The 26,947-nt window shown below is 33.7% G+C and overlaps 1 protein-coding gene and 2 long non-coding RNA genes across 8 annotated transcripts; 1 reads left to right on the top strand and 2 right to left on the bottom strand.

The window, feature by feature from the left end:
- Positions 1 to 12,910: 12,910 nt before the first annotated feature.
- Positions 12,911 to 18,505, bottom strand: LOC130991952 (uncharacterized). The gene is made up of 2 exons (XR_009091206.1): positions 17,600 to 18,505; positions 12,911 to 12,965 (listed from the first exon to the last, which is right to left on the bottom strand). It is a non-coding gene; the product is annotated as an uncharacterized LOC130991952 (long non-coding RNA).
- Positions 13,525 to 17,591, bottom strand: LOC130991941 (uncharacterized). Of its 6 annotated transcripts, XR_009091190.1 has the most exons (10): positions 16,848 to 17,591; positions 16,634 to 16,774; positions 15,931 to 15,983; positions 15,614 to 15,659; positions 15,317 to 15,438; positions 15,171 to 15,243; positions 14,978 to 15,017; positions 14,689 to 14,794; positions 14,012 to 14,571; positions 13,525 to 13,849 (listed from the first exon to the last, which is right to left on the bottom strand). It is a non-coding gene; the product is annotated as an uncharacterized LOC130991941 (long non-coding RNA). The 6 variants fall into 6 exon arrangements; XR_009091189.1 differs by lacking the exon at positions 16,634 to 16,774 and having other exon boundaries at positions 14,689 to 15,017; XR_009091192.1 differs by lacking the exons at positions 15,171 to 15,243; positions 16,634 to 16,774 and having other exon boundaries at positions 15,333 to 15,438.
- A 5,557-nt stretch (positions 18,506 to 24,062) lies between the features above and the next one.
- Positions 24,063 to 26,934, top strand: LOC130991807 (pectinesterase-like). Its single transcript, XM_057916213.1, has 3 exons — positions 24,063 to 24,566; positions 25,026 to 25,505; positions 26,027 to 26,934. The coding sequence occupies exons 1-3, from the start codon at positions 24,098 to 24,100 to the stop codon at positions 26,728 to 26,730; spliced, it is 1,653 nt and encodes a 550-aa protein (XP_057772196.1). The 5' UTR covers positions 24,063 to 24,097; the 3' UTR covers positions 26,731 to 26,934.
- Positions 26,935 to 26,947: the final 13 nt, after the last annotated feature.

The following is a 26,947-nucleotide window of genomic DNA, read 5'->3' as shown; positions in this document are numbered from 1 at the left end:
AAGTAGGAGTAGAGTTTGAATTGTTAGAACGAACATGCGAGATTATATTCATATGGTCGATTGCACTAATTATTATACTCCCTCGATCCTGCAAAGCTTGAGCAGTATTCTTTTTTTGGATTGTCCCATGAAACCTGAGCACTTTACTTATATAGCATAAGTTTTTTCCTTTATTCACCTTTTCACTTTTTCACATACTACAATTAACACACAAAATATTAATTTCTTAAAATACGTGCCAACAAAATTGCTCAAACTTCGCAGAACGGAAGGAGTATTTACTATATATGTTTTCAATTTCTTTTCGAGCCACTGCACCTTTTAACAAAAGAAGAGAGAAGAGTGTGCGTATGCTGGTCAAGCGGTAAGGGGTTAATGCTTAAGGCCAAAGATCTTGAGTTCGAATTTCATGTGACGCGGTTTTTAAATTTTTTTATTTAATATTGTAAATTAAAAAAAAAAAAAAAAAAAGAAGAAGAGAGAGGAACACGGTTTCTTTTATTCTAAGGTGGAAAGTGAAAAATCAATTTCTATATACACACAAATAGGTACACAAGGACCAACTAAAAGTAATTGTGTTTTAATTCACTCTAATTAGAATATGATAAATGGAGCAGTGGGGCCACACCACCAACCAATCCCCGTAGAGAATAGAGAAGTCGGAATCACTAAATTGCAAATTATTCTATAATTAAAAAAGTGAGAAGTAAAATATACTCATGTAACTTAAATATAGTAAAAATAATTATAAATATTATTTTGCTAGGACGGTAGCTATTTCCTTTGTCTTTGATTTGACGTGTTAAGATTCATCAAATCTTATGACCAGAGACCGCCCCTTATACGATATAGCGGGGAATTAACATAAAGATGAAAAAAACTTAGAAAATAATACTCCCTCCGTCTCACTGTAAGTGAGACCTTTTTTTTGGGCACGAGAATTAAGAAAGGTGTATTTTATGTGTAGGTGGAAAAGTGAAAAAATGTTTAAAGGGAAAAGCTTTTACCCAAAAAAGAAAGAGTCTCACTTACAGTGGGACGCCCAAAATAGAAAGAGTCTCAGATACAGTGGGACGGAGGGAGTATAAGAAGTAATCCATATCTTAACGTAGCAGCACCTTAACTAAACAAAATATATTACTAAAAATTTCATTTTTGTTCTTAGTTGCAAAATCTCACAATAAATCAAAGTTGAAGAATTAGACAAAAGCGAAATTATTAAAAAGTGAAAATTAAAATTATACTAGCTACATCCTCCCGTGTGATACACGAACCACAATATATTTTTATTATATATAAAATTTTAAATTATGTAAAAATGTCACTATTTATGAGTAAGGTTAATTGGTAACAAAAAATTTATGTTAATTTAAATATTAATATTTGATTAAAGATAGTGTATAATAAAAAATTTATTAACTTAATGAGTATAATATTAAAATTAATAAGTATTGATAACAATTAAATAATAATAATAATAATAATAATAATAATAATAATAATAATAATAATAATAATAATAATAATAATAATAATTAAGTTTATATAACGTAAAGCAAAATAATTAAGTCAAATTCATTTTGAGCAAATAACACTAAACCATCAGCATAACAAAATTAATAGCCGTTATTTAATAATTCCTCCGTCTCACAAGAGTGTGCCTTTATTTCTATTTTGAAACGTCCCACAAGAGTGTGCATTTATCATTTTTGGATACTACCCAACCACTAACTCCTTATTTTTTACTCTTATTTACAATAAAGTGAATCACTTTTTCAACTCTCAATACACCCATCTAATATTTTATAAACCTGTGCCACCAAAAGTGATGCACACTCTTGTGGGACTGAGGGATTATAACAATTTTGGGTTCTTAAAAGTTATTATTATTATTATTATTATTATTATTATTATTATTATTATTATTATTATTAAAAGTTCATATTTAAATAGCCCAAAAACTAATTAAAAAAATCAGAAAAATATAAATAATATAAAAAGAAAAATATAAAAATAAATATATTTATTTAAATAAATAAATAATTTGTATACATAATTATATAAATCTAGATGGTATTTTAAATTCTAACTTTTAGATATATAACTAATTTTTTATTCGATAATTCAAATTAAAATTAATACATATTTCCTTCTCCTTATTTCATTAGAAATTACTATAATTTAAAAATATTTAAATTTCAATTAATTATAATTAAACAATCATGTAAACTTTTTGGAATAAAAAATGGCATCTCCTTATTTTTCACCAACAAACGAAAAAAAAAATGTATGATGTATAATATCATAGATAAATAAGAAATAACAAAAATTTAGTTTGACACTTTAAATAATCATAATTTATTCTTTTCAAACTCATTTTTTATAAATTTTACATTGAATTAAGATCTAATTAATATCCATATTGAATATTTTTTCATGAATCTAAATTAACAATTTTAAATAATAATAATAATAAAAGAGATATAAAATTTGATGAGAAAAGAGAGAAAAATTTGGTGGTAAAAAACTTATCTTTTATATTATATGTAGATTTCGTGTCTTAATTAGCATTTGATTCTTCAAGCTAGAATCCAAAAACAATCCAATAAATAAATAAATAAAATAATTAGCTGGACTTAAATAAAGATCGGGCTCAACTTGTCTTAGAAGTTAGAATTGATTCCATTTTCCAATTAATTCGAAATCAACATACTTTGATGAAAGGGTAAAACTAATTGGATCGGAGCATTCACTCAGATTACTAGCTGCTTAGCTTCGACTGCAGGTTCTTGTAATTTAGACTAAAATCAAACTCTCTAACACAATATATTTATGCATTAATGATATAAATGGAAATTTTCTTTGGAGAATGATCAGTCGAGATTTGAAGAATATGTATCAAATGTATTCAAGAAAAAAAAGAAGAATATTGTTGACTTGCATAGAGAAAAAAGCAAGGCTTTTGTTGATCTCTATGTATTTTTGGGAGTGTTATTCTTTTGTTCCAGGCTAATTTTGAATGACTTTTATAGGAAAATTCACTAACTAGTTGTATACAGTGTTAAGCCCACAGAATTCCTCATGCTGGACCAGATACATTTAATTAATTAATACAATAAAATTTTCTTATAGAGCTGAGAATGTGTAGATTTTATTTGTAGAAATTAATATATATGTCTTTTTTCCTTTTCTTTTATTGGTAAATATTGTGAACAAGTTGATCATTGAAATAAAAGAGATTAAATTAATTTGGGATTGGGATAGTTGAGCCATGCATTCTAGAAGCTTATTTTTTTTCTTTATCTACAAGGAGAGTCAATAGTGATTTTTTATTTTTCCTTCATATAACTAAAATTCTCAATTTAATAATTGGAGGGAAAACGATTTATTAACTGAGTTACGTTATGCTGTGTATTTTAGCAATTTCTTGATGTTCCACTTTGTGTCACATTTTCAATTTTGTTTATTTTCTTATATATTTTTTCTCCAATTTCAACTTTATGCTTTAATTTAATTTTGTGATTATTAACTAGGGTTTATTCCATCTAATTAGGATATATAATTATTTTTTTATCATTTAATTTCACTTTTATTAGCTAATAATTAATAGGTTGATAAATTAAAAGTTATGGTATATAATTTTTTTAAATTTTAATTTTTTGAAATAAAAAATTAAATATAATCCATAGTATTAGTAACAAATTTTATCTTTATAAAAATTATTATTAAAATAATAATTATTAGAGTTGAATATACATAAAATTATGGAACACTCAATCCATCCATGGTCTTTACACCAAGTTGCAAATTTTCCGCCGCTTGTATAAAAACTTTAACACAATTTCGGTGCAAATTAAGCATATATAACGGACCTAAAATTCTAACACGCTGAACATTTTTAAATTTTTGTTATTTGTAAACATGTATTCCACATTAAATGCGTGTCGATATGAAAAATAAGATCAGCCATCTCAAAATTCGACAACGAGAAACAGTAGATTGGTAGCAATGTTTAAAAATTAAAAGTCGATTTGAATTTGCATTGTGAGTTTTTGTGAAATTAACTTTATTTGATTTTGTAAAATTTGGAGGAAATTAAAAAAGTTGTGCAATTATCCTTATTTAGTTAAATAGACTTTTAAAAAATAACTAATTATACAATTCCTTAATTGCTGAAATTAGTCAAAAATAATTAGGTTAACTCTGGTAAAAAAGATTCAGATGCTGGATTGACTCATTGACTTGGAACTGATTCCATTTTCTAATTAATTATAGAGATTGCAACACGATTCTGTTCAATCCAACAGACCAACAATTAGGTACTAGAAAAAAGGATGTGAACCAGCTTTTCTAGAATTAAGAATATATATGAAAATGAACATTCTTCTTATTCACACTTCTTCTTGGAAATATTTTTGTAGGAGACCTCATCATCTTTGTAGAATTTCTTAGCAGCTAGAATTGGAATATTGTGAGACCAATTAAATTCAAATATTTTAACCTTTCAAAAAAAAAAAGTTCAAATATTTTAAGTTTAGACACAAATGTTTTTTTTTTTTTTTTTTTTTTTTTTTTCTGAGGGAAGTTTAAACGCAAATCTTAATTATTATATGTTCATGATCAGTCCCATGTAAAGCTTGCCAAAAAAAAAGCTCACTAATTTCGACCTTGTAAATTGTATTTAAAGGCCGCATTACAAAGAATTCGAACCAAAATTATTAATCTGATACTCAAGCATAATATACTATTCTCCCGTTGGACCAACACATACACACTGATTTACAATATGTTTTGATGATTAATGATCTCACAATTAATATTTTCATTTAACGGAAAAATAGGCATACGTAAATTAATCTTTCTAGCGACTAGAGAAATGACGACGTTGCATATATATGATTCTTTTCATGATATATCCAACGATTTGTTTCCCAAGTTCACGTGCAAAAGCATGTCACGATATTATTTCAGTCTTGAATAGATTTTAACTGCGTCTATATGAATGTTACTTATTAATTAAAAAGTAAGGTTATTAGTGTCTATCAAGACAAGTATTATGACAAGTATATATCGTATGAGTGTATTAATTTTAACACAACACATCTTGTTAAGTTGCATAATGGGGCATGCATAGATATCATATTTTGACAAATTTATTGTATAAGTTTTGTGGGCTTTTCAATCAGGCTCCCAGCAGTGGGTTGATATATATAAGCATAGATAATAATTAATTATAAGACATTACGTACATTTGAGTATTTGTAATTAACTTTCGGAGCTATTAATTTCATAGAATATATATATATATATATATATATATACTACGTTATGCCCCATTTTTGAACTATTTATTAATTGTACTTCAATGTCTGCAAAATTAGAAAATAATATCTACATAATCAATGTCGTTGCCCTATGAGTCGATTTTCACCACTGAGTGCTCATTCATCACACATGCAAAATAAGTAAATGTGGTTGGCCACGCCACGCGATAAAAAAAAGTGGCTAGAAATTTACTTCATCCGTTCCAATTCAATAGGTCACAGGGCGATTGGGCACGAATGTTAATAAACAAAAAATTATGTGAGAATATTTGTTATGTATTGAGTTTCCATTTTATGAAGTGGCCTATTGAAATATGACATCCAAATAAGGGAACGTGCATGACCCATTGGAATGGGACGGAGGAAGTAATAGTTGAAAGAGCTTAATGAAAACGTCAACTACCGGAAACCAAATGATAGAGTAAAATTATTAACTATATTGAATTTATAAATATTACTAATTTTTAATTTTGCATACATTATGATACAATTGTGAAAATCTAAGCTCAAACACTAACATATAAAACGGTATTCTAATTTTCCTTTATTGTAGTACCGATTACTAAAATTTCTTTCTTTACAAGTTGTGAATTAGTAGTACCACACCCTTAATTAACTCATTCAGAACTTAGAGAATAGAATGTAGTGGACTTCTTAGAATTCATGGTCGTATATTTGAGTACTTGAATTGCACATAGTAACACAATTAATATATTCTTTTCTTTTTTTGCATGGAGCTAGCTAGACATATATATTTCCATGAACCACTCATTTATGTACACACACACTGACACACATAGCCATTCTACATAACCAGAAGGTTATTTTTACAGCATAGAAAACGCAGTGCAACAAGATTTACGCGTTTTCTGTTTCATTGAAAAGTCGATAACTCATGATAGACACTTGTTTGGAGGAAGGTGGAGCAACAAAACATGTAAGAGACTGCTGTGGTGTGTAAGGATAGCGGCAGATGACTTGAGATTCTTGTCTGATCACGAGCTTTTCTTGAGTTGCAGGTGAAGTTTGATCGGGAAGGGGCCGGCCTTCGTTGCCAAAGATCACCATAATTTCTTTGTGACATGCCATTTTTTTTTTTTTTGTGGTTTTTAATCTAAGTGTGTGGTGTGGTTGTTTATGAGAACTAATTTTAGGGTAAAATCCTTTATATAAGAGGGGAATCAAAGAGAACATGGGAAAGAGGTAGGAATACCATGCAGAGAAATTTTGATTTCAGACATGGACGGTCTGAAAGAATCAATTTTGTTGGAAGATTCCATCTAGTCAAAAATATTTCTTGACTATATAAGAGAATCGTTTGAACAGAATTTCACGAATTCATACACGCGTATATTATATGTTTACCACCAAGAAAACAAACAAAGCATGTAAATTATTCCCATAAAAAAGCATGCAAATTATTAGTTAATTAAGAATGCACATTTTTCTTTAACTAATTAATAATTTTGACATTGTAGATTGTTTAAAAAATTTCCGAGTTGCTGATATTCTTATAAAAAGGTCTCAATTATTAGTTCAATTTCCACCTAAGTATTCGTTAATATATCTGTGGCAAATTGCGCGTTTTCTTGTATTGTCCAATATTGCTAGATCTAATGTACGTAACTCATGGTCGATTCGCCATGAATCCATCTCTAATCTACTGTAGATTCATGGTTTAATTTATTGAATGAATTTATGATTTGGGATTCGAATTTTTAATTGTTGTTGTTGTGAAGTGAAATATATACGCTAATAAAGAAAAAAAACACATACCAACTCACACTGCAGCAACAAGAAATTATAGACAAACTAGTTATATATATATCACAACAACTGCATCAAGAGCATCGAATTAAGTTACATTAATCCAAGCCCAATATGTTTATTAAAGGGCGGAGATAGCAGTGCTATTACACATATATAAGCGAGGTTTTACATACTATTAGTATCATACATTACTAGTTAATTAAGCGCGTTTTTAAGCAGCCATGCGCGTAGGCCTTCGCCTCTGGAAATCCATGAAAACTGCAGCATCAGATGCTTCATGCGCTGTCATTACAGCATTAACCTCTGATGAAGGAAGAAGCTGATAAGCCAGGGATTCTTGAGGCTGATGAACATAATGGCACATTGGTTTAAGCTTTCTGTGTATAACTATTTGATGAGGATGATGTTGAGGAGCTCGTTTTTTTTGTTGAGGATGATAAGGCTTCGCAGCCTTTGATCTCAACAAGTGTTGCTCGATTATCGCAAAGCCGTCACGGCCAATGTCGTGAAGATCAGCTTGACGATGAGCCATTTTTGTTTGGATATGTAAGAAGAAGACTGGTTGTAGCCTTGTAGGTTTGATTTTTTGTTGTGGAAATGTGGGAGGGATGATGGACTTATATATTTAGATGAGAGAGAGAGAGGGGAGATGGAGTAAAGATTCCTATATAAGATTAGTCTCAAGGTCAAGGTTCATTTGACTATGCATGCAGCGAATACAACATGTTATATTCCATTTTATACTCCAAAGTTTGAATTATATTGCAATCGAATCCCAACATATACCACAACAACAGAACAGGCGATCACCGACGGAAAATTCCGTCGGTAAAAGAGGATACCGACGAATAAACGTCGGCCGAAACCCGACGTTAAAGGCCACGTTGCTAAACAGTGCACCGATGGAAAAAAGTGTCCGTCGGTAATTACCGACAGACTTAGTGACGCAATGGCCGTCGATGACTGTCTGCGGACGACATCGTCGGATTTTTACTTACGGCGGATTTACCAAGTTTATAATATTTACAAATTATGTACATGCGACAATATTACAAATTGATAATATCTATACTATATTAATTACTTTACTATTAGAAAGAGTCGACTTTATTTTCTAATACAGCCAGTGGCAAATGATTCAGTCTTCAGTCGCTGGAATTGAGACCACGATCGAAATTCCTATGATCCAAACTACAAAAACCCTCACACCAATTTCTAATCCAGCATCGACTTAAATTAAAAAGAAAAAGAAAGAAAGAAACATTTTAGATCGTTGATATGAATGATATCGAGCAATAGTCCAAAGTTCCACGTCCATACCTAAGTTTAAAAAATTAAATTAAAATCAATGAAAGGTGAAATATAATCTTTGATACAATGTATGTGAATGGGAAAGCATTATAAAGATTTAAAGAATCTTGTGAGGGATAAAATTCTTCTTCATATGACGCAATTAATGCTGACGTCAGGGTAATATATACATGCCTGTCACATATATATATATAGCATGCTGTATAAAATTAGAAGCATATAAATTTATAAGCTCAATAATATGACTGATCAACTCAGAATTTATTCTTGCTTTGCTTAAAGCTGCAGGAAAAGTCGGTGAAGAAAAACCATTATATTATTCGAATTTGGAGATCGAGTTGATCAAGATTTGGTGCAGATTTCATTTCATGCAACTTTTTTTCAAAATGAGAATTTTCTTGAAATATACTTATAATTGAATGGTAGATTCTGCTTCATCTTGATGAACAAAAAAAAGTTTCTGCTTTCGGTTATAGTTGTGACTTGTGTCTCAGAAAAAAGCAAGTATCCTTTCTCACTGTTCATTCATTTCTTCAACTTTTTGCTTGATTGTGATATCCTTTTTTAATTTTATTTTATTTTTTCAGCAGGGCACTGGGCACCCCTAATTTTGGACATGTATTTAGAGATTAGTTTTTCGTATTTTATAAATTTATTTGTTCAAATTGATTGGAGATTTGTTCACTACTAGAACCAAAAAGTTAGATACAATTCATTGATTAATTATTGAAACAAAGTTGCAAATAATTCAGTTAACTGTAATACATAAGATTCAGATGCAGGATTTACTTAGAATTGATTCTATTTTTCCAATTAAGTAGAGACTTTTTGTCCAAACTCTGTTCTGATTTCCAACATACCAACAATCAAAGTACCTAACAAGAAAATGTAGTAGATTTTTTTTCATAATTAAGAATATTTTCATGTTCAAATTTATCTTGTCCTGTTCATATGAAATTGAAGCTGCCAAGTCTGTCGAAATTGCCACCAGCATGGACACGCCCCCACACATACAAAACGGCGTAGTTTTGTTTTATGCAATGACATTGTTTTATTTTTGGGGTATTGGCCTGTAAATACTCGAACTTTTACTATTTTTTGGTTTTGCACCGTAACTTTAAAATCAGCCTATAAATACTCGAACTTTGTATTCTTTTTTAGGGTTATAAATTGCCTATAAATACACAAACTGTACCCAAATTTTGGTTTTTAACCAAATCTATTTTTTTGGTCAAAAAATACATAAACTTTTAATTTTTTGGAATTTGACATGACCCCAAAAGTTCGTTGGTCAATAATTTGATTGACTGAATTCTGATGGCCAATCTGAAGGTACAGTTGGAAAGATATTGACGTTGTCTTTCTAATGATACTTATATTGTTGGGTTTTGGTAACCGAAAGTGGTCGAAAAAAAGAAAAAATATAGAGTTTCATGACCTAGACTTTCATGCCATTTTTTTACCACTTTCGATTATCAAAACTCAACAATATAAGTATGAGTTCGAAGGTTTTTTAGGACAGTAACTTAGGTTGATTTGGAAATTAGGACAAAAACTTTCGGACTTGGTAAAAATAGGACACTAATTAATTAGTGTTGCACCCGCAAGACATTTCTCGGCCAATTCTCACCGAGAAACTGTCCTATTTTTACGATGCTTATTAATTAGTGTCCTATTTTACTTTAAAAAAAAATTAGTGTCCTATTTTTACAAGTCCGAAAGTTTTTGTCTTAATTTCCAAATCAACATAAGTTATTGTCCTAAAAAATCTTCTGACTCATATAAGTATCATAGGAAAGATAACATTAAGAGCTTTCTAACGGTACCTTCGGATTGCCCATCAGAATTAAGACAATCAATTTATTAGCCGTCGAACTTTCGGCTCCGGTCAAATTCCAAAAATATAAAAGTTTATGTATTTTTTGACCAAAAAAATAGATCTGGTCAAAAACCAAAATTTAAGTATAGTTCGTGTATTTATAGGCAATTAACCCTCTTTTTCATTATGTACTCAATGAATTTTAATCCCCATATCGTTGCTAACATGGCAACCGGATTGACATCCCAAATCTACAATTACATGTTCTAAATTCCACATTAACAACAAACTTATCTATTTCGTTATGAACTTCAAACTTCCCTCTCAACCTGGCTGTCATCTCACCAACGATTTGAGGGTAAAAATTCGTCGAGTGCAAAATCAGAAAGAATACAAAGTTCGAGTATTTATAGGCTGATTTTAAAGTTGAGGTGCAAAATCAGAAAATGCAAAAAGTTTGGGTATTTATAGGCCAATACCCCTTTATTTTTCAAGTCATGCAAAGTACTCCACCAAGTTAATTAGAGCATCAGCAATGGGGGTGACCTGATAGCTGACCTGATAGAGGGGGGACCACATTGGGTCAGTGAGGCTGCAGTGGAATGACATGATAGCCGACCTGATCTTTTTAGTTTTGATTATTGTATTTTTCATTTAATTTTAATTGCATAAATTTAAATAACACAATTTACTTCAAATTAAACTTCATTAATTTTATAAATCCTAAGGATTACATTAAAAAAAAATCTAAAGACATAATTTAAAATTACTTAATTAAAAACTAAAAACATAAAATCCTAAAGATCTCCAGCTTCTCTCATCCTAGCGATGATCTTCGCGCAACGCTGCTTGTTGAGGGCGAGAGTTTCTAGATTTATGCTGTCGGTCTTCATGAATATATATATAAAAAAAAAAAACGGTCGAATGACCGTGAAAATGAAACAAAATAGGCAGCAACGGTCGAATGGCAACGGCACAATTATTCAAAATTTGATTTTTTTAAATTTTTTATAAAAAAAATTGGCGCGTGTAAAACACGCGTCTTCACAAAATGACTATCGAAGCTGTCCTGTTCTTTCGGGACCCCATCGAGCTAGTCCCCTTCGCCTGCAGTGGGAGACCCGATCTAACCCCCTATCGGATCGCCACTGCTGATGCTCTTAGGCCAAGAATTCTTCATACATATATATGTAACCACTGCTTTTGCAAGAAGCAGATTAAAGAAAGGAAATAGAAAGAAAGATCTATCATAAGGATGATCTTTTTTCACATTAATTTTTTATGAATTTACAATCTTTTTTTTTTATGTATCAAGAAGAAAAAAAAAATTGTATTGAGAAAAATGTGGAGGGATTGAGGAGGTGGAGGAAGTAGAGATTCCTTTTTGATAAGTTGTTGAATTAAAGGCTTGTTTCTTCGCATATTCTAATTGGAAAATGTATATCTTTGATTAATTGATATGTGAGAAAGTAATTAATATTATCAAATCTTCGGATAATCCATGATTAATTGAGTCAGTGAATGGAAGCATAAACATGCATACCATGATTAATCAATTCAGAATATGTTCTTTGTATTTCTGTTTGATTGAATTGGACGGAAAAGTCGGTAAACAATTATTTCTATAATAAGGGTTATCAAGATTTGATGCAGATATTGTTTCATGCAACATATTGCAGTATATTAATTTATTCTCAGTCACAGTGTGTAAGATTCTGCTTAATCTTGAGTTTATTGTCAACTTTTATATTTTTGGCAGAACAGAATTTCAAGAGTGTAACTGCAGGGCTTTATATGTGCTAGATGCAGCAATTTTATTTATTTATTTATTTTTATTTTTTTTAAATAACTGATCTTCCTATTTCCGAGGACTGCTAATTAGTAGTACGTGTGCGACGTACTAATGTTAAAGAGTAAATTTAATGTACAAAAAGACTCTTATCTTATACCAAAATAAATAAAATTTACATATATATACTGAGATTCAAAACTTCAAATGAGAACTTTTATAGTAATATATTTAAATTGTAATTAAACGTGAGAATTATTTTCAATAATCAATCCTTAAGATCTATGGATGGATGAACACATAGGTTCGAACACAAAAACTTGTGTGAAACCGGTTTCACAATGACACTACTTCAACATACAAATGATACTGTAACATTTTAAAGTGTCATTTGTATGTTGAATTAGTGTCATTCGAAAAATTGGTTTCACGGAAGACCACTTCTAGATTCGAATCCCTTGAAAGGCAAATTAAAATTTCTTCTTCTTTTTCTCATTTTCTCGAGTACTGCAGTTAATTTCAGGACGAATATAGTAATTTTATACATCCAGTACAACGTTTCAGTTCTCACGATAACCATTGACCAACCCCTAAATCACTAAATCATCATTAGAAATTAAAATAATTGCAGACGATATTATAAATATATCAAAATCTGTAACAATAATTAAACACGTACGTGTACAATAGCAATAGATTGGCTTTGCTAAAGTGTTAAATATTTAGTATTTACAAAATTCATCATTTGAGAAACACAATACAAAATATCAAGAACTGGTATTCCTCTATTAATCTTTGCATGCATGCCATCACTTCTTGACTTCCAAATCATGGTTCGGTTAACTTTTCCTGTAAACATATAGTACTGCATATTTTATGCACTTGATATCATGCGAGTCCCATAATTAGTAGCTTAATTAATGCCAAAAGCACTTCCATACTTATTTACACACTACAACAAAAAATGGATTTCCAGACACCAAAAAGTGCCCCAATATATGCTTTATTGGGGCACTTTTTATTTTCGGGGCACTTAGTACATGTGCCTCCAGGTATCGTGTCCCAATAGGGTTGGGGACACTTTTTATGTGCCTCGATATCAATAGATTACAAGACAATTTTTTATGCCCCGAAATTGATATCTAGAGGCACATAAAAGTGCCCTATAAAATATTTCGAATCCTATTGTTAAGTTTATAGGGATATTTATTTGTGCCTTCAAAAGAATTATTGGGGCACTTATTTGTATATTGGGGCACTTATTTGTGTCCTTTACTTAAATATTGGGACAAAAAATGTGTATCTTAAAGTTCATTTTATGTCCCCAAATTAATGTTATAGGGCACTTATTTGTGCCTTCAAAATTTATTTTATGTCCCCAAATTAATATTATGGGACACTTATTTGTGTCTTTTGCTTAAATATCGGGACATAAAACATGTACGCTCAAAATTCATTTTATGTCTCGAGATTAATATTATGGGACACTTATGTGTGTCTTAAAATGAACATATGGAACACTTATTCTAACATTCAAAATAAATTAAAGGTTACAATGAAAATACTGAAACAAGTACACAGTTGATGTAACGAGAAAACAAAGCATCCAGAAACGAAGAATATGTCGCATACAAAACCACTCCTCTATTCCAACAAGTGAATAAATCAACCAACCAACATATAAGAGAAATAATGTCACTCTACGAGAGGCTGATACAATTTCTGGTATTTGGCTTCAAGTGCTGCTTTCTCCTAAAAAAAATTTGCCTTCTGGTATTTGTCTTCAAGTGCTGCTCTCTCCTCAAAAATTTTTGCCTCCAACTCATCACGTTGAGTCTGTAAACACAAGCAGACTTTCAACCATTAAAGCCCATGCCTTTCATGCAGACTCAATAAACAGTTTCCCAAGTGCACATGTGTGTACTTGTGATATAATTAAATAAACCTAATCAATCACATTTCTACATCTAGATTCATGGATTACAGAAGCAAACATACCTGAAAGATTCAGAGGACATGATAAAGTTGAGAGCAACAGTATATCTTCAGGATGAAGAGATGCTTTTTGGGCGTTAACAAGACTAATGACATGCATTGCATTTCAATCTGTGATGGCAGTATTTCTGTAACGTTACAGCCAAAAGAATACACAACTTATATTGCACGTCTTCACTGCCTAGGGAAAAAAAACACTACTTATAAAAGACTACGAAGTTATGCCAGAAGTCTTGTCTTAGGACAAGTAATTGAACAAATAGAGGCAACATATTGAAGCCTGATATCTGTTAGGTAATATGCAAGTGAGGTTCAGGGAAACAAATCATCAACACCATCATCTAAAATATCCCATATGCAGTTGCCCTATTTTGTGCAACAAGACCACCCTAAAGAAAGGCAAAGATATAACAGTTACCTTGTGTTTGCACATCAATGATTCAATAGTGCAAATAAGACTCCTGAGCCAGCAACATCTTGTAAGATGGAAGCCACAGCTTGACAAGTAGCATAAGCAAGGGAAAGACACGAGTAGGCATGAAAAGTGGCAGAATTAGTATCATCTGCATGCACAAATTAATATATGAGAAAAGGGACCCTCATAGAAGTAATTGACTAACATTGGAAATCCATTTCGTTCAAGAAACATCAAGAGTTTCTGTGTATATGGGGCAAGGTACCTGACCATACAGTAACTCCAGCTGACCCTTCAATGATTCATAAGGTTCTTCTGTGCAACAACTTATGCAGACCAAGTAAATTTGGTCATTTCACAAGAAAAACAACCTGATATATAAAATCTCCCATCAGTTGATATGAATTTATGAAAGAAGAGATTCAATCTACATTACCAGCTTATTCCTCTAGTTCAGATAAGCTATCAAACTGCGTTTCTAAAATGTTTCTTGGAAGACACAATAAATAAATCAATGCAACTTCATGAAGTCCTCTTCTAAGGGAGACATTAACCTGGTGTTTACCAGCTCTAACCAAATTGACCCGATCTCCCCTGAAAAGTATTCAACAAATAAAGATATCAAATCAAGGAGCTGCTAAACAATAATACAAACAAGAAAACACTGCCACAAGTAATTTAAAATACCAAAAACATAATAAGCTACTGAAAATCGAAAATTAAGAAATAATTTATATGGATATATACCTAGAATTGCATAGCAACGAGATGAATCTTGTTTAGAATTTTGATTCCCTTGTTCACCTACTTCAATAAAAATCTAGGATTCTTCGATTAGGGCGAGAAGAGTTTAGCTAAGGGCTGTAGATTAACATTCTACTTAGAGAGCTTACCTGATATCTGTTTTACCTTCTATAGAGGAGGCAGATAATTCACTGGATCAACATCATTGTCTTGAGGTGCAAATGGAAAACATGTCATCCAATCCTTTTTTCTCATCCCAGCAACAAAACCACTGCATCAACATTGGAGAAATGAATACAATTTGTAGTAAAATGAATCGATCAGTTGGTCTTGTGTAGCAGATGGATAGAACCCAACTGACATTTTTGGGGGTTTCTTTTTCTTTGCGGGTGGGGGATTAATAAATAAATGACTGTTACTGAAAAAAGTTAAAAGAAAATCATCACCTTCTCATAGAAGATCCGAAAGGTCCAAGAAACTACTGTACAAGTCCTGCAACAATAAAAAAAGATAGGATAGGATTGAAAAACTCCCAACATTATTTTATTTAAATCAATGAAGAAGTCCATATAATAATAGAAGTCATATTCATTTAAACCAAAATATCCATAAGTATTACACAGGCCAAGTAGAATGACAAGTTAATTTTCAGTAAAATAAATGTTAGGCGCTACAAAGATCACTTATCCGATGGGACAAAATCATTTGATGTGCAACTTACAAAGCCAAAAGGAGTTCTAAAGAGAAAAAAAAAATGCCTTACTTTGGTGGATGGAATGACTCTCCTACCTGCCTTCATAACTTGGATCCAGTTACCTAACAAAGATTCACAAATTCATAAATTTGGCAGTTCAAAACATCATATTATTTTAAAATTGAACTCATTTCATAAAGTATTAAGAACACAAAAAGTTCCTTTTAATGCAGTAGGTTTCATTTCTGAACAAACCAACAAAGGTAACACATCAGACACATTAGTGTGCGCCAGTAAACAGATACTTGATCATGGTACATCTGTGATGAAGGAAAGAACATGATGTTCTTTTCCAAAGACTTTAACTACTGAAATGAAACAATCCTAGAGGAAAATTTTTCTTTAAGTTTCCATCAGCATTTTGTTTCACACATAACATGGATGCATGATTATGTTCTTATCTCAAATCCTCGAAAAATATCAACACCAAATTATTTTTTATTCCAAGTATATTATCCATCCTACTCCTGCGATAAGGCAACAAAAATGCACACTCATTATGGATACTTTTGATCTTTAAGCACTAGGATTTAGCATGAGTTCTTAGTTGTATTAATCTGCATGGTAAATCTAATAGCATCTAGACTTTTAAATACATTTATAAGTCAAGGCACAGGCATGAACACTACAGAAATGCAAAACATTTATCTTAATGCCAAGAAACTGTAACATGGAGTACAAACAAATTTAATGAGAAAGAACATTGCTATACCAAGAAGCTCTTCTAGTCTTTTTGCACTCTATCACATTGCTATACCAAGAAGCACATACCGATTCTGGCCTTTCCCTATGGACTCACTTCGAAGAGGTACCGGTTTATGTAAACATTAATTTGATATGAAGGAAATTCCATCTACAATTCTATAGTCCTCAATTAAATTCTAGATCAATACTTTAAAAATAGAAAAAAGGGCTAAAATACTAACCGTGATTGATTGCGCTCTTCACCATAGAAGGTAGCAGAAAGTAGAGGCAAGATGTTGCAGCCGAACGAACAGCAGAAATCAGCGGCTCACCAACCACGACGCCGCAGCAGGAGGATGTCGACGGCGCAGCAATAAGTAATGCGTGAAGGGTTGGAAAATTAGTGATGAAAAATAAAATAAAAATCGAAAATTGTGAGATAAAAGGAGAGAAGAGTGAATGGTTGTGAAATTGGTGGGTACCGTGAAAATTGGAAGAGGGAACGAGAAGTAGGAGACGAATTCTACATACAGACATACGCCAATTACATTTACAGCTCATCTCTCTCTTCTTTCCGATTTCTCTTTCTCTATCTAGAATATTAGTATCTTACTGGAGATTGGAGACTGCTGCCGGCGTGACGGGGAGGCAGTTGCTGGCGGCACGGCGCGAGGGGAGGCGTCAATCGAAGGGTTCCGACTCGGCGACTCCGACCGAGAGAGCAGCGGCCCGGCGGGTTCAGGACAAAGGACCAAACTGAACTAGGAATTGATATTTGAAGGTTGGGGTCGTGGGTTTGAGTGGTGGAGTAGCAAATACCCTTAAAAATGAAAATTGAAATGAATATTTGGGCGGTGGGTTTGGGTTTGATTTTTTGAAGTGTCGTGTCCTATTATGAAATTGACTAAGTGCCTCAATACTAAATTTTGGAGGCACTAAATAAAAAATGTCCCTATTAAAGTGTCCCAATATCCATTTTTTGTTGTAGTGACACAAGAAAAAGTATTACAACTTCTTCAGATTGTTTTTAAGTGAGGAGTAGAAACTCACAGCCGCCACATCTAGGTGCGTTGTGGATAAACCTCGTTACAGTACCTAGGAACCCTAGCTAGCATGCTCAAGTTAATTATTACAATGAAACATGCTTAATTTGTCTAAGACAAGCTCTCTAATAGCCCACACCTCTAGACTTCCTCTTTGAGTAGTCCAAAATTGACACTGCCGGCGTGTCTCGGAGCTGCACCACCTCATAATCAACCGCAGACAGCGGCTTAACATGATGCTCAACGCTCTGGTTTGGCTGGTACAAGCAGCCGTGGCTGTGGACATGCTGAGCAACGGGGCGCCGCCTTGTTGCCGCCGCTGGCCTCACCATGTACTCTTCCAGTATCGCAAACCCATCTGCACCTGCTCTTTTGAGTTCTGCCCATGATGCCATTTTTATTTTGCTTCTGCAAGAAAATTAAACAATGTGGAGAAGGTTTTGTGTTGTTGCATGTGTAGCAGTTATGGAGCCTCTTTATATAGTGGTAGATAAGATTCTTACAACATATAGGAATTATGAATGATGAGATACCTATGGATTATTTTTTTTATTTTGTTTATTATTTTTTTTTTTGGGGGGGGGGGGTGTTAGGGTTTTTCTCAACTTGCATGTGTGTCGATTCTATTTAGATAAGTTTTGAATGCTTTTTCAACATGGAAAAATCAAGATTCTTGGACATGCCTTTGCATATATACTAGTTGATGTTACGTACTGAGAAGTTATCTTATGTTTTGTTCAATCATGTGATAGATTTTTTTTACAAGAAATTGAAAAAAAATAATCACAGTTTATGGGTTTAAGAAAGGTGGAATCATGTTACAGTACTATATACTATTGCAAAAAATCTTCATCGATTAATATTTGATTTTTATATATATATAGGCTATATATACATATATCAAGTGTAGAGTCGATCTATATAATGATTATTATACTATGGAGATCATTATTAAGGAAATAATACGAATATAAATTAAACTAAATTACTCCTATATATATCTTAGAGTGACATCGTTATTGCGCCTTTAAATCAAAGTAATACTTAGGTACGTATTTGGTTTGAGTGATAAGGCATGATTGATAAAGTAATTCACCTTAATTAAATGTTTGGTTTGTAAGATTGGGCTAGTGATAGATAATTCGGCCCGCATCTAATCATCCAATTGAGTGATTATTTATCACCTCAAAGTTAAGTGGATCATTTAATCACTCCTCAAATCCTACCAATTTTATCAATCCTATATATCTATTTCATCCACCAAACCAAACTCCCCGCAATAGATAAATGAAAATTAGTTGCATAAATGACTACTTTTATCATAATTTTGGATAGAAAAGGATTCGTAATAGAGAAGACATGTACATAGTATTAAATTTCTATATTATCGTTTGTAATTGAAATAAATATCGGAATTATTTATATGATTATTTTTGTCAAAATTCACACTTACAATATTAATAGATACATTTTTTTTATATAAAAAAAAAATCTTACATAGGATTTATTGAGTATCTCAGAAGGCTTCCTTTAATTCAAATACGCATCAGATTCGATCAAAGGTTGCTTATATGATGGCCACTTGCCAATACAAATCTCATTATAAAATAAATAGTATCAGTCTTTAACTAAAGTACATATAAAAATCTAGGCAAAAACTCATGTTCTTTATTAACCAACTCAAAAAGACATAATCTAGCAATCAAGATACTAGGATTCATTTCTATCCGGCCAGAAAAATGGCAATTATTGATCGATCCCCAAATAATTGGGATTCCGAGCAGATATCTCTTTCTTTTTTCTTTTATTTTTTAAATGACACGCGTCGAATAAATGTTGAGATATTTCTTTTCTTAGAATTAATGTTTTAAGCATTAGTGATCTAAACTCTAAAGGCTATAGATGCCGGATATTCATCTGAATTTGTAATCTTAACACTACTTTTTTAAACAATTCAATTACAACATATTTCTTCGGAAAATTCAAGCAAACGTTACGTTATTTTCGACAATTAACCACTTTTTACTTGCATTTCATTACTGAATTTAATTAATAGCTCCTCATGTTCTTTTTTTTTTTTTCTTTCTAAGCAGATCATCATATATATTTCTTCAAAGTTTTCATGATAGTTTTGGTGCTTTATGTCAGTTTCACATCAAAATAACTAACTCTTCTGCTATCATCTTACAAGCAAGAAGCTGCTTTTATTGATATGTTACATATGTATTATGATACAGACATTCTGCTATAGGTAATTACATGTACAAGTTACTATGATAATATTGTGATAAACTAAGACCAACATCCTTAACTAATACAAAAGGACATGCCTAGTTCATCTAAGCACACACACACTTTAATTTTCATATATGAGCTACTTAATAAAACATAGGTGCAGAATTCCTCTTAGTATAGTCCATAACTGTCACTCCATCATGAAACTGCACCACCTCGTACGTCTTCATCTTCTCGTTCGGATTCACCATGTAAACATGGCTCTGCTGAGGCTGGTACTGATACAGACAAACTTGCCTACCTTTTGGAGCAGCATGAGGTTTTCTTGCAGCAGCAGCAGTGGCAGCGCCGTTCTTCCCCTTTTTGTCGTACAGTTGATCAATCATATCAAACCCTTCCTTGCCTATTCTAACAAGATCTTCCCGAGATGCCATTTTTATATATCTGTATATGTGTGCAAGAAAATGCTAATAAGAAGGAGTGGTGCTTGTTGATTGAAATTTGAATGAGGGAGGACCCTTTTATAGGGAAAACAATCAAGCTCTAGTTGAGGGGGAGAAATTGCCAAATGTTTGTTGAGCCAAAAAGAAAAAAAGAAAAAAAATCTAAGTGTGACCTCTAGCTTGGCTACAAGTGGTGATTCCTTTTGGATAGGTATTGTGTAGCTTGTTCTAGTAGGAAAATGCAGGTATGAAATTAATTATCGTCTCCAAAGATATAATGACTTTTAGTGATTTTCCACACAGTAGATTCTGTTTTGTGGAAAAGCATTTTCCTAGTCTATTGACTCAAGAAGAGGTAGGCAGCAACACTAGCTTTACATTTTAGAACACATCTTTGTATAGTAAAAGTTGCCAAAATTTGTTGAGCCAAAAGTTAAATAAAACTATAACAACAATAATAATCTAGCTAAAAATGTGACCTAGCTTGGCTGCAAGTGGTGATTCGTTTTAGATAGGTATTGTGGAATTGCTTGATCGATCTAGTAGGAAAATGCAGTGAGAATTCGACTTGGTGATTTTTCACACAATAGATTCTGTTTTCTAGAAAGCATTTTCCTAGTAAATTTGAGTCAAAAAGAGGTAGGCAGCAAGAAGGTAGCTTTAATGTTGGAACACATGTTTGAACAGAATCTGATTTTCTTAGTTATGCTGCACCTTTGCACACTGCATGAAACATGCACAGACATGCTATTAAATCTTACATACTGTTTGAGGAAACACCCACACACACACATTAAATCTTGCAGTGGTCAATAACAATTAAGATTTCATTCACATCCATCCAAAAAAATGACTGGATAAGCCTATGACTATTTTTCCAAATATGCTTAATTATTTATTTGTGCACTATATATATATATATATATATATATATATATATATTTTTGATCGGGCAAAGTCATGTTAAATGTTAGTAATTAGTTCCCCATCCACTCCAAGAACCACCTTATCTCTCCCATTCACCAAAATCCACCTTGTATCTCCAATCTCCAATTCGCTCCCAAGAGGGATCGAACCCGGGTCACTCCGGTGGCCAGTGAGCTAAGCCCCCTGGTTTATTTGTGCACTATATATCAAGGGGAATTCTTGAATCTTGATGACACTACTTCACGAGCCGATCTATATATATTTGAACTACTATGGGCGGATCTAGGATTCATTAATTTTCATCGTTAAGTATTTGCACGGGGTTCGGGGGCGGGAGCCCCAGAGTCAATTTTTTTTTAGTACTTCGTACAATTCATTTTTATATCTTAGTAGAATTTTAATGGACTTAGAATTAGAACTCAATCGCTTAGTATAAAATGTGTTCCATTAATTCAACCACAAGTACATTGAAAGCATGTAAAGACATATCACTATGTGTTTTTTTTTAAATGATTCATTTTTTAAAAAAGAAATAAACCAATTTTCATTATTAATAATTTATAAATTACTTAATTTGAGAATTGACTCAAATTCAATATTGAAAATTAATTAAGAATATTGGTTCTAATAAAAGATGGTCGAGCCAACTACTCGGATTTTGGTTCAATTTAAGAATATTGAATTCTAATAAAAAATGGTCGAGCCAACTTTCAATTCGATTTAAGAACATTGAACTCCAATAAAAAATGGTAGTACTTCAATTCGAGCCAAGTTCCAACTCGTTATATATATAGCTGCACTTTAGCAACGTCAGGCATGCATGCCATGCTAATTCTGATGTGATCAAATAAAATTCGAAGTGTAATTTTACAATAAATTGAACGATAATAATATTTTTGTAAGGTTGTGTCGAAATATCACCACAGTTTGAAGTTCGTGCATTAATTGACAATGAATCATAAGTTTAATTAGATCACCTACCCATCGTGAACAAACATAGAATTAAGAAATCTTATTCTAATTAAAATAAGAGTGAAACCCCTACTCTAGCCAAAACCTTTTAGTTGTAGAAAAATATGTCCATGAAGATAAATATATGGAAAATGTAGCCTTTTTAGTGTTGAATTGACAAAGTTACCCTTAATAATATATATTGATTAATTAGTTTTTTTACTAATTTTCAAAAATTTCACAAAATAGTAAAATAAAAAAAAAACTAAACAAAAAACAAAACCAAGATTTTGGGTTAAATCATATTTCATATTTGGGTAAACAAAAAAGTTACCGTCTTCTTCCCCAAGTTACCACCGTCTCCGACGGCTTTTTTTCCGGCGACCTCTTTTCGGCGGTCTCGTGAGGCGGTCTCCAAGGCCGTGTTGCTTCTATTCCTCTCGTTTCCGGTAAGTCACATCATAACACGGAATTTGTCGAGAGGTTTTTGAAAAAATGGTGTTTTGAAATTTTGTTGGGTAAATCTTGATAATAGAGGGATGTGTTAATCTCCTTTGTAATGATGTTCAAACAACGAGATTTGGTTTAGTATTAGTGAATATTCTTGTTGTTGTTGGTTCTTGATTTGTGATTTTCGCATTGTGTTCATGGTTACACGAAAATATACTTGTTTACACACAAAAAAAGATAGTTACACACATTATCAATAGTTACACACTTTATTCGAGTGTTACACATAATTTCGGAAGATAATGTGTGTAACGGTGCAAAATTTGCACCGTTACACACATTATCTTCCCAAATTGTGTGTAACCGTTCAAAATGCTTCATTACACACATTATCGACCACAAATGTGTGTAATGGTTCAAACTTCCCGTTTACACACAATTTCGGCTGATAATGTGTGTAACTATTGATAATGTGTGTAACTATCGTTTTTTGTGTGTAAACAAGTATATTTTCGTGTAACCATGAACACAAGGCCGGTTCGGACGTTGCAGCAGGAGAGGAAAGGAGACGCAGTGGGAGAGGAGATGAGAGGCAGCAGCCGTTGAGAGACGGCGCCGGTTCGGACGTCCCAGCGGGAGAAGAGAGGAGAGGCGGCAGCCGTGGGGTTTTACGGCTGCTGGAATGACGGAACGGCGGCAGAGCGGGCGGCCGGCGTCGGACGTCGACGTCGACGTCACGGCGGCGGCGTGAGAACTCAAAGGCGATGGGGAGATGTTAGGGTTTGAGTGTGAATTTTGGGTGTGGTAAATTTGATATGGTAATTTTGTGACGTAATTTTATTTGATTTAATTATATTTTTAATTGAACAAAATAGGATTTAATTTTTCAGTTTTTATAAATTATTAAAAATTCAAATAAGGGTAAAAAAGTCTTAAAGGCTACTATTTCCATGTTTTAATTTGAGTGGACATTTTTTCCTTTTATTAAGTTGGAAGGGCTAAGTGAGCCCATTTACTCTTAAGATAATCTTAATTACTCTAATTACAATAGTCATAAAATTAAACTAAATCATATAAAGTTGAAATTTAAAAATATACATAAGAAATTAAACAAAATTGAAAGTGGGACATAAAGTGTGGTATACACTGAATCTCATTCCATACATGATCGTTTGTGTTCACCTATATATATATGCATGCATGAACATCTCTCAACTGTTAGGATAGTAAACAATCAATCCTAAATTTAATTAGAATTCACTATATATATGCATGCATGAACATCTCTCTACCCCACAATTTCCAATACCTTCCCTTCACTTTAGTTCCTTCTAGTTTTAGACATAAACAAGCACCACCTCAAACGTTGTCATCTCCAAATCTATATAACTATGGAATAAACAGATCTGCATTTTAAAATATATATTAAAAAAAAATAAAAAAATGGCCGGTAGTTACAAGAATAATGCCACGGCGGCCATGCTCGCCGCAGTCCTTGTGGCGGCGTGCATGGCCTCCGTGGCGACGGCCACCATCTCCGTCGGGGTGGAGGCAGTCTGCTCCTCCACCGAATACCAAACCACCTGCAAAGCGAGCCTTTCCAGCGTGAACACCGCCAACCCTAAGGACCTGCTGAAGGCCGCATTCCACGCCGCCATCGACAACATCGAGGGCGCTGTCAAGCAGTCGGAGCTATACGAGAAGGCGGCGACGGACGAACGCACGAAAGATGCCTTGACGGTGTGCGAAGAGGTGCTCAACTCCACTATCGATGATCTCCGGCGGTCCACCAACAAGGTCGACTCCTTCGATATCAGCAAGATCGGCGACTACATCGACGACGTCAGGGTCTGGCTCAGCGCCGGCCTCACCTGCAAGGACACCTGCCTCGACGCCTTCGAGAACACTACTGGTATCGCTATATTCAATTTCACTATGAGGAGTGCGCACGTAGATAACGGTTTTAGCACTCAAGTATATGATACTACTACCTTTGTCCTTGACAAGTATATTTTTGTAGTTGAGAAAGAGTCTCACCATGTTGAATAATGAGTAGATGAGGTCGAATCGAAAGGATTTATTTTGGGTGGGGGATGATTTTTTTTGATAAATTAGGAGTTACTGGAGATTGGCGTTTGATTTAGTGAATGAGATAGATAAAATTGATATGATTGGAAGGATGATTAAATAATCCATCTAATTTTACGGTAATGAATAATTACTCATTGAAACTATTAAATGCGAGCCAAGTAATCAATCACGGGAGTGAAAGAACTATAAATATATATAGATTTTCCACTATTTTTCAAGAAAGAGAAAGCATTTACTAAGAAAATGCACATGGATAACGGTTAATAACTGTGGCTGACAGGGGACACCGGTGAGAAGGTGAAGAAGATGCTGGAGAGCACCGGCGAGCTGCTCTGCAACGGCCTCTCGATCACCGAGAAAGTGTCGAAGCTCTTCGGCTCGTTAAACCTCGGGTCGTTCTTCAGCCAGCGGCGGCTGCTCAGAGACGAAAACAGCAACGAAGACATGATCCCCAGCTTTGTCAGCCACGCGGCGAGGATGCTACTGAACCAGACGGCGGGGACTCTCACGCCCAACGTCACGGTGGCGCTGGACGGGAGCGGCAATTTCAAGACCATCGGCGAGGCCATCAACGCCGCGCCGCTGAAGAGCAACGCCACGTTTGTGATCCTGGTTAAGGCCGGCAAATACAAGGAGATTGCGATGATTCCGAAGAAGTGTAATAACGTCGTTTTGATGGGAGAGGGCCCCACCAAGACCGTTATCAGCGGCGACAAGAGCTTTGCCGGCGGTTTTACGACCTACCACACTTCTACTCTCAGTGAGTTTATCTTGTTTTATTTCAGAATAATAGCTTATAAATAGTATTGAATTTTGATCCAATTTTATTTTTTTACAATTAGTTTAATTTTACTAACGACTTAGATTACAGTCAATTTAACAAGTTGGCTTTAAGCTCAAAAAATTGCCCTCATATTCACATAAATTTCAATTATTTATATTTGATTTCAATAGAAAACAAAACGTTTTGATAAGTACATTGCGTTAGAATCTGACATTTTTAGTAAAATCAGATTAAAATAAAAGTTTAATACTAATTATCAATAATTATTTAAAGTGATGTGTAAAATTAAAATTTAATCAAAATTCAATAAATTAATTACCGTCTATTTTCCCTTTTATTTTATTTTCCTTGGATAGGTCTATTAAATTAAATTAAATTACAACAAGAATTTTGGATTAAATTATAAATAGACATATACATTATTAAAATATTTACAAGTTTTACGTGACATTTAATATTTACAAGAAAATGAATGCATATTCTTGTCCTCGTTTCAGCCATCAACGGTGAAGGCTTCATGGCGAAGGACATCGGGATCGAGAACACCGCCGGCGCCATCGGGCACCAGGCGGTGGCGGTGCGTGTCTCCGGCGACAAGGCCGTCTTCCACAACGTGAACATGGACGGGTACCAGGACACCCTCTACGCCCACACGTACCGGCAGTTCTACCGCGACTGCCGCATCAGCGGCACCATCGACTTCATCTTCGGGAACTCCATCGCCGTGTTCCAGAACTGCGCCCTGGTGGTGCGGAGGCCCATGGAGAACCAGGCGTGCATGGTGACGGCGCAGGGCCGCAACGAGAGCAGCAGCGTCGGCGTCACCGTCATCCAGAACTGCAGCTTCACGGCCGAGAAGGACTTCCTCGACGCCAACCCGCCGTTCACGGCGTACCTCGGCCGCCCGTGGAAGGCGTACTCGAGGACGATCATCATGCAGTCCTTCATCGACGGCTTCATCGCGCCCGAGGGGTGGTCGCCGTGGATGGGCGACTTCGGCCTCGACACGCTCTACTACGGCGAGTACGACAACCGCGGGCCCGGCTCCGACCTCTCCAAGCGGGTCGCGTGGAAGGGGATCCAGAAGATGACGCCGGAGCTGGCGCGGGGCTTCACGGCGGAGAAGCTCTTCGCCGGCGATGAGTGGGTCAAGAACACTGGAGTTCCGTACGTTGGTGGAATGATGCAGATTTCGAAATGATCAGTTGATTAATCAGTGTAATTTATGTTATTTTAAAGTTAAATTTGTCATCCCAAAAATAAATAGGACGTTAATAGGACGTTGAAATGAGAATATATTTTTTTGAAAGGATTAATTGAATATAAATTATTGAATTTTCAACAAATTTTTATTTTGTACATGAATTTTAAAATCTTTATTAAAATTGCTCAATTATTAATTTTATGTGCAAATGCAT

The sequence above is a fragment of the Salvia miltiorrhiza genome, chromosome 7, assembly GCF_028751815.1.
Source record: "Salvia miltiorrhiza cultivar Shanhuang (shh) chromosome 7, IMPLAD_Smil_shh, whole genome shotgun sequence".
Taxonomy (NCBI): domain Eukaryota; kingdom Viridiplantae; phylum Streptophyta; class Magnoliopsida; order Lamiales; family Lamiaceae; genus Salvia; species Salvia miltiorrhiza.
This window is presented reverse-complemented; position numbering and strand designations above follow the sequence as displayed.